This window comes from Haliotis asinina, chromosome 8 (assembly GCF_037392515.1).
Source record: "Haliotis asinina isolate JCU_RB_2024 chromosome 8, JCU_Hal_asi_v2, whole genome shotgun sequence".
Taxonomy (NCBI): Eukaryota; Metazoa; Mollusca; class Gastropoda; order Lepetellida; family Haliotidae; genus Haliotis; species Haliotis asinina.
In genome coordinates, this window is record NC_090287.1 from 1,946,135 (window position 1) to 1,955,752 (window position 9,618).

At 41.5% G+C, this 9,618-nt stretch overlaps 1 protein-coding gene across 1 annotated transcript; it reads right to left on the reverse strand.

Moving 5' to 3' along the window:
- Positions 1-202: 202 nt before the first annotated feature.
- Positions 203-9,150, reverse strand: LOC137295091 (uncharacterized). Its single transcript, XM_067826378.1, has 2 exons — positions 9,120-9,150; positions 203-2,139 (listed from the first exon to the last, which is right to left on the reverse strand). The coding sequence occupies exon 2, from the start codon at positions 2,099-2,101 to the stop codon at positions 887-889; it is 1,215 nt and encodes a 404-aa protein (XP_067682479.1). The 5' UTR covers positions 2,102-2,139; positions 9,120-9,150; the 3' UTR covers positions 203-886.
- Positions 9,151-9,618: the final 468 nt, after the last annotated feature.

Below are 9,618 nucleotides of genomic sequence, written 5' to 3' on the forward strand. Positions count from 1 at the left end.
TAATTAAAGGGGGACTACGTTGTGATAAGTTGGTGGTCCCGATTTCATTCTGATGCGCCCATCCTGCGTATGTTGAAAACGTTAACCATGAATACGGAAAGAAAACTGAAATCACAACTACCCTTGTGTTTTAGGGCTCAAATCTAACTTAACAAATATCTACATGTAATTCAAATCTATCAGTATTAAGTAAACACTGAACTGTATATGCATCCTTTTTAACCAAAAAACATATATTCAAACATCCCTCAGTGCCTTGACTTGAATACCACAACCTCACTCACAACATCAACGTATTGTCTCTTGTGATTTCAGTCTGGCCGAATGTGCCAGCGCAATCCAACAGAGAATGTTGTACATTCTACAACTGCTCGTGGCTTTGCGTGCTGCACAGTAGCAGCTGGTTCAGTGTGTGTTAATGTCGGATATCACAGACGGGGACAAGTTGCTATATCTGTACATTAACCTCATCCTATCTCACGTATCAACACACGGTAATAAGCTAGGTACAAGCATTTCCCCTTGAGCGAATATCATTCAAACCCCATGATGTCTAAGTTTCCTTAAAACTGATACATGAACGCTGAACGAGAATTACGTTTGCGCGGCACGTAATCTACCTACGACCACAAGATTAACAGATATGTAGATTCTTTAACTGCCTGTGACGCTCCTACAATATCCAGTCCGAGATAATATACATGTCTTGTTATCTACAATCTGAATGTATCATTTAACACTGAGCACCTTAAGCCACGACAGTGGGTTTGATTGTACAGCCTGCAGAAGATTGTTTGTCTGGTGCCATTGGGATAGTCGCATTTTTATGTCAACGTCTTTTCTTCAGATAAGGGGCTTGGGGGATATTACTGTAACAGATGGGTTATCACGACTGTTCACACAGTGCGGCAAACCTCAGTTCACCTTCTTTCATTACATCTACCCACTGAAGATATGGCGAGAGTTTTTCCGCCTGCCACTCATATTTTTCTATGAAATACTGGGCCAACTTTCCTCTTCTTCTGCTCATTCGCGCAGTGTCATATAAGTCCATCCTTTTATCTCTTTGTTTATTTATTTCATCCTGACCAGGACTTGTGACGTCATTAGCAATGACGTCAATGGGCAACATCTCCCATTCCGGATCATCAAACTTCAAATCTTCCATGACGTCATACGGTCGTAGTGTTTGAGAAAAAAAACCATGAGTCTCTGTGTCATCTGTTTTATCTGACAATTCCGTAAGTTCCGCTAGGGGAAGCTCTGCGTCTGCTGTATCAAACTGCTCCCAATCTATAATCCACATCCTTAAAACCTCGGGTTTCTGGCCAATATCTTTCGGCAAGGGAAACGGTAGTCCATTAGGGTCACCTTGTCGGTGGTATCTGTCCTCAGGGTCGATATGTCGGTACGTCGCTAGCCATCTCTGCAGCTGTACCAACAGCTCTTGTTGATAAGGAGATATGTCCTCAGCTCGCCTCAACTCCTGCTCGAGTCCTGCTACATCTTCCCTGACATCCCTCCAGAACTCCGACAGTCGTACCTCCACCACCCTCCCTATCACACACGGCGACAGTGCCGCGTGTATTTCAGCCGTGCTGAATCCAATAAAGCCCATCAGCAGGGGGACATTTTTCTTCCATGTGTCCTCGTCTCCAAAGTCAAGATGAAAAGAAGGATAATGTTCCATCTTCCTTTGAAGAATCATATTCAGGAAGCTCGCATTGCCCCTGATCTTGCTGCAATCGTAGATTCTTTTACCGAACACACCCCACTCTACCCATCCCTGTTCACTGTTGTGATGACTTATCTGCCTGTGTGAATATGGTGGAAGCTTCAGGAACCTTTCTTGTTCCTTCTCTTTGTCGCCCTCTGCTGTCATCTGCTCGATTGGGGCCCAGTGCCCCTGGGGATGGACCTGGTGCGCACCATAGCACTGACCACTATGCGCCACATTTGGATATACCACACTGTAGGTTTGGGTATGTGATGGTACAGTTTGTGGAAGCTTGTTTGCCTGGGAATACTGACGGTAACCAGCGTCAGTGTTGGTGTTTGCTGTGCCGACAGTAGTGGCAATCTTACTTTCAGTACAACCCATCACGTGCAGCTAGGCTTGAATTATTTGGCCATGAATACCTGCAAACAAACAAACAAACAGTATCTGCTATATTACCAAAAACATCATTACCCTTTTTATCTAAACACATGATTGTTTTTCTGTGGTGAATGTGATCAGTGCCGTTGTGAAATTAACTTTTCAACGAAGTTGACGTATAGATCCTTGTAACATGTCCCGTTTTGTCAAATAATACCTTGTTACGTGACAGATTTATTATTCATCCATGGATGTACATGAGGAAAGGTGCCCACAGTTCTACTCCTTTCCTCAGCTGCAGCTTGGATGCTTATGAGCAATGGTGTCCACAAATCTACGGTGAAGAGAATACATACAGCCACTGCTTGTATAACAGCAGTATTAAAGTGCAGCTGCACTTAAACTCACGCTTATTTAACATCGATACATGTTGTATCTAGACCGATATATTCTCCACCCTATATTCTCCTACATTCGTTGATGTGTGTTCACTAATGTTGTACCATTACTGAGTCAGTACCAACCCTATCGTCATATGAATTGAAATTAGTGAAATATGACGACACTTTAAGTGACTTGATGGTTTCCTTTATGTTTTTGACAATGTCGTATTATATCTCACCTAATTACCCCCAAAGAGTAAAACTCCAGGTTTGTCAGTCAACATTTGAAGCAAACCATGGCTTTGTCTATATCAGTTTTAACCATTCTTATACAAATGAAGTTAGGGCACACTTCAACAAACGTTTACGGACAAAAGGTGGGGTGCGTACTCCTGCAACCCACCCCCACCCCTTTCGGATCCGCCTATGCAAAACCGAAACTGTAACCAGCGGGAATGTGTCTATTTATATTATGATGTATTTCGTTTGAACTCTTAACATAGATGACAGAGAACTTAGTTTGTTTTTTTGTTATCTCATTCTAAAACCGACCCGTGAAGGTCCCGGGGTAGAATAGGCCTTCAGCAACCCATGCTTGCCATAAAAAGCGACTATGCTTGTCGTAAGAGGCGACTAACGGGATCGGGTGGTCAGGCTCGCTGACTTGGTTGACACATGTCATCGGTTCCCAATTGCGCAGATCGATGCTCATCTTTTTGGTCACTGGATTGTCTGGTCCAGACTCGATTATTTACAGACCACCGCCATATAGCTGGAATATTGCTGAGTGCGGCGTAAAACGAAACTCACTCACTCATTCTAAAACCTACCTTAAATCCAATGATGTATTTGTCGCAGCTGAATCAAATACAAAATGAAATAGGCGTTTCGTGGTCGGACTTAGCCAAGCGTGATTTTGTAAACACTATCCAATATGGCGAAAAGCTCATTGAGTGTTCGTGTTCGTGTAGTTTCCAAAACATTACACACGATTCTAGGTTTATCGGCGACGTTTTAGAACCACTGATGATTTAATGAGAAACAGATATTGATCAGTGATCACTGATATTCTACTTTACAAAATCAAACATCCGTGTAATTATTCTATTTTCCAAACATGCACCAAATGTGTGTCAAAAATTTTCGGTGTACCCCATTTTTCATGGTCAGTTTCAATATGTTTCCTTTAGAAAATTCCCGCAGAAGTCGAAACTGTGAAGTGTGTTTGTGTGTGTATTATATTTTAAGTTGCATTGGACATCAGCTTGAGGGTTGAAGCGGAACGACAGGGGCTAAAACGAACACGAACTAAAACAGATCCAATAATACCGAATGGTAATTATTATATAATTATTAGGAAACTGTAATAAACGTCTGAGGAATTATACAATTTCCAAAAACTATATCTCTCAGACATATGCAACTAACAGTCTATCTTGTATAGGTAACGTCAAGTCTACTTCCGGAAATGCCATTTGTCTACCCAGAGTTCTATGCGGTTAGCATAGTACCTATACCCACACCACATTCAATCGGAACTGTGGATAAGAAGGTGTCTGCCATAGGCCAGAGAGATGAGACGATTTAGTCCGTTGAAATACTGTACATGTTTCTTAAGTCGTATATTTTAGTAGAGTCTACATATCTGATTAAACATCTTTCGCAACCACCAGTTTTAAATATTTTTTTTTCTTTTTTGACAAATATGCTCATATTTCTTGGTATTAAGAGGTGCTGAGGTATTATATTTTGTGTATTTATATATTTTCTATTGTTAGATTTAGTAAAAATGACTTACATTGGTCACATTGCGCCATGTTTTATTATTCGTAGTTTTGGTCAATTAAAATAATCTAAATATATTCTATATTTCGGTTTCAAACGTAACTATTTGGATCAAATGAATTATAACTGTAAACTAATGTACACATATATCTTTGTCATGCAGTAATTTACACCGTTACAAAGAAATGTTTATTTCTCGAAGCGGTAAGAATTCATTACACTGGATACGTCAGCCATTTTCTTGCCGGTTCGGTGAGCGTATTCTGTTTATTAGAATTATTCCAAGGGTTAGGGTTAGGGTTAGGGTTTAGGGTTAGGGTAAGGGACCTAATCCAATGTAGTAGGTACATGTATGAGTACCAATTGTTTTCCTGTTCCATTTTTAATACTTTGTTCGCAAAGAAAAACGAGTGAGTTAAATAAACGATGAAATGGTTTAATGTCGAAATTTTGGGCTGAAGGAAATCGGCCTCCAGCAACTTTCACCTCTAGATCTACATATTTTCAAGAATGATTCGAAGTCTAACTCACCCTCGTGTCGTCACCAAACATGCCCATGTCTCACACATTCCTTAGCGCGATCCACGTTATCCTTACTGTGTTCCCTACAACACTTTTCTGTCACGAAAGCACACAATGATTTTTATACAAGCACGCCATTCATGCATGCACCGTGAAATCAAAGTCTGACGCCTGACGTCAACAACTGTTTTCAGTTCGAACCAGATCGGCTCATTCAACACAGCATGGTATCTTGTAGATTATGGAATAGGGCGATCGTGCCAAATGACATCGGGACCATTCGGCAACCGTCAGAAGATTGAAAGCACGAGGCACCAAGTCTACACGTAAACTCCGTAAGTGTCAGTCAAGATGATCATGTATAGTGGGTCATGGTTTCTCTGTGGAAAACCAATGATCATCCTTTCTTATTAAAATGAATTTCTAGTTTAGCTTTTTCTGTTACCCGCCAACCTTCCAGTTTTGTCCTTTATATAAGATCACATTACCTAAATACATGCTGCAATGTATCTATTTTGTAGGAACAAAAGGAGTTTCCATATCATTTTCACTGAGAAAATCCCGTTTACATAGGTTGTGCGGTTCTGGCTGTGGTCGGCGCCCTAAGGAGGTAAAGTCACTGTGATATATAAATATGTATTGTTACAAACCTCACTTTCGCAGTTGTAGTAGAATATTTGTAATACTCAGACCCGTCTCTAATCTATGGCGGCTTTCGTAATCCGTGGAAGGTTTGATTTTTCTATTGTTACATGACGCCACAGCGTAATGACGTCATTACGCGATGGCGTCACAATCGTTAACGGTTCCCTACGTCATACGACGCTAACTGTTTATGGCGATAGCAATCTAAGGAAAATCTTCAAAGCTAAGAAAGTGGAAACCACTGAAAGTGCCGGGAAACATATCTGAAACACCACTAGTCTTACCATTACCAAATTCTAGATAATGTTGCAATGCCCGAATAATCATTAGTCTATCATTTTAGCTGTGTGTGAAATATGTGCACTAGATCTACATGTATCCACTTTAGTCTTATGAATTATGTCGACTATTTTCTTTCGACTACCATCTTAATCACAAACCTTGGTTCGGCTACACTGATTCTTTCTAAACGTAAAATAGAAGTTTCCATATCTCATTAACCCACTGACATCAGTAATCGTTTTATCTTTTACAGATGACAGTCTCGTCGATGGGAACCTTCACTGAATGCGGGGGCCAAAACATCGAGACTACTACAAGGTTCTCTACAACAGAAGTTTCAACAAGGACGAGGTTGGTGAGCTCACTGCTAATGTGTAGGTATTAACGATTAACAGCAAAATATTAATTCAAAATTGTTGGCGACCTTTGATGATAGAAATGTTTGCTCAATTACAAACGACGATTAGGAGAAATGCTCAGGTATAAAGAGTTGACACTGAAGTTAACAGATCCTTTGTTTTAATCTTCCCAGTTCGAATCTTCCTGCACCACAGCCGGCGACAGCGTGCTACACCCCGAGACTTCCCGCTGGAGCAGTCTGCAGACAAGCTCGAAGATGAGTTCTACCCGCGGGAGAGACTGGTGGTCTTTTTCAAACCAAACCCCGCAGTGAACACGGGCGGAGCACCTTTATAACTTCTCGTGAGGACGTCAACCCTAACCCTAACCGTAATCACCTACAATTACTCCTGGAGACAGAGAACTGTCACCGCATCTAAGAATTCTAACTGTGGCCGAGAGCACGAGGTGACGGACATTCAAACCTCCCAATAGGTTCCAGTTGAACAGACATCAAATCTGTGATGGACAGATTTAGATTTATCATCCAAAACTGTGTTCGACAGATCATATTGCTTGACAGTAGATTTTGCACAATGTCCAGACAATGCCCTAACGTCATGAACTTGATCATGTCACAATGATATGACATCGTTGCACTGTAAGTCTACTCGCAGTACTGAGTTCAGTGATGTACATTTTTCACTGGAAAGTAATGAAGAGTGATTTTGGATGTTAAATAGAATCTCACCTTCGTGTCTCCTGACATCAAATACATCCGATATCAGAGGACACTTGGGTGAGATTCTCAATGTATAATAAATCCATGTTTTTACACTTTAGTCACTTTTTTTTCTCTTTCTTTTTTCTTTCTTCATGTGTTTTTGATCAGTAAAAGGAGAGCAAACGCATTCGATAATAAGTATGGCCAAATTTTAGGACACTTACGTGCCTTCACACCACAAACTAAATGTTGTCAAAGTCAAAGTTTTCGAGTTTGAGAGTGTGAACATTCCAACAACTCGCGATCATTACCAGTGTCAGAGTTGTCAAACTGTTGTCGACAAACAGGATCGGACTCTATTCTCACCAACTTTTCCATCAAACACTCGGTGTGGTCAAACTCGAGTTTTACGTGTGAAGTGCCAAACTGCCAATCGCAGTCAACGAAATTGTCAAGTTACCACACCGATAGAGATGAAGCGCTCAAATGACTCGAAAGTTTGACAACAGTTGTTTGCCGTGTGAAACGTCGAGTTGGACAAGTTTTAAAATTTCAGCAACACATGTTGTCAACTTTAAGTTTGCCATGTGAAGTCTGCTTTAGTTGTGTGGTAGTCGTAAACATTAGCAATATGGGAAGATAATCTTAGCTCTAACTGAGCTTCGAAAAAAAATCTAAGCCCAGAGATATCAGTCAGTTAGAAACACAAAGATGAAAATCCAATAACCCCTAGTCTACCGAGCTGAAGTGTTCTAATTATGATGAGCAGGATATCCGCCACAGATTTGGGTAGGAACGCCAACTAGCCATGGACCCTCCGCATATTAGGGCAAGTACGACAACTAGCCATGGACCCTCCACAGATTTGGGTAACTAGGGCAACCAGTCATGGACCCGCCACAGATCTGGGTAGGAACGCCAACTAGCCATGGACCCTCCACAGATTAGGGTAACTAAGGCAACCAGTCATGGACCCGCCTCAGGTTAGGGTAGGAACGCCAACTACCCATGGACCCGCCTCAGATTAGGGCAGGTACGACAACAAGTCATGGACCCGCCTCAGGTTAGAGTAGGTACGGCAACTAGCCATGGATCCTCCACAGATTAGGGTGACAACGGCAACTAGCTGCGGATACGAAAATATTGGATTAGAGGCCTGCCATGGTTCCAACGCCTATCTATGTAAACGATATGAAGAGCGCACCTAAAAGTTTACATTAATGCGGTCTCTTGTGATTTACTAATATGTGCGTTTGTGTACAAACAAGAGAAAAGACCGGTCACGTGATATGCAAATTACCGGTGACAGTGATGTTATGCCTAGTCATTACTACACCTGAGTGTAAACTAGTAGCGACAGACGTTAGGAGAATGCCATTTACGCGGACGGAATCTACCAAATAACATATCGAGGAAGAAGTTTGGAATATTCATTTATATTTTAGTAGATATATAACGCAGGAACCTGGAGACCGAGGAACAGTTTCAAGGTGATCCCTGGTGCTAACTATATCTAGTATATATAACGATGATACACTTATTGAATTCTATAGCCACATTAAACATAGTTTGCACACACACACACACACACACACACCACACACACACACACCACACACACACACACCACACACACACACACACACCACACACACCACACACACCACACACACACACACACCACACACACACACCCACCACACACACACACCACACACACCACACACACACACACCACACACACACCACACACACACCACACACACACACACCACACACCAGACACACACACACACACCACACACACACACACACACACACACACACACACGACATGTATATAATCGTTTACGATCGAGGCTGTTCATTTCCGAGGAGACACGTCATTCTGTCAGATATAAATATCATGTCAATAACTGCAACGATACCTTTTGAAAGTTAGGCAGGTACTTCAAGCTGTTTCGCTGTTTCGACATGCCATATACTATGCCATATTTTTTCTCTACATGGAAACGGATTGCGCGATGCATATTGACATTACTTCTGATTACAATATGGCGACAAAGAAAGGCTTCTAACGTCTATTTCAAGTTGTAATAAATGACAAACATGACTGAAAACATACTTCGTGTGTGGCCGTGTACTCTGAAGGGACTTCCTGACGTGTTGCACTCCTCTTGAACCTCCAATGTATACTTGTTCATCTGCCACACGACCGCGTGTGAAATAGATATATTTAAATTATTCATACCAACATAACAAGACACAGCCACATAGATTAGACGTGCATATACACTTGTATGTTCAGTACACCGCGGAGTAAGTCTCACCTGTAATCTACCTGTTTGCCTGTACAGCAGTTCCGTGTGAATGGCGATCTTGAATGGCCGTAGATCAATACACGTACCGTGCTACGTACGTAAGCGAAATAGTCACAATTACCCACAGAGTATCGATATCGACACAGAGAATATCTGTTATGGTTACGAGCATTGTGACAGCTCAACCTGTTGATATCGTTCCATAACAAAGTCGCTTAACATAAGAAGCCCTAGTGACAATACACGACTTGGCAGTGCAGATCTTGATATCCGACATATTACTATAGTTTAGTAATCATGATGTCCAAATATCTGGAAACAACATTAGTCAAGTTTACACTGACATTTATTTCAAGTCGTAAGAGATATGTTTGCACGATTCAATTTGTCACATACGTGGAATGTCCTCGAGAGCGTGATTTCACTTCTACATGTGGTTTCACTCTCATGTGTATTTTAACTCAAATCATAATTGGTTTCACGCCCACATACACCGTGCCCCCTGAAATCAATGCACAC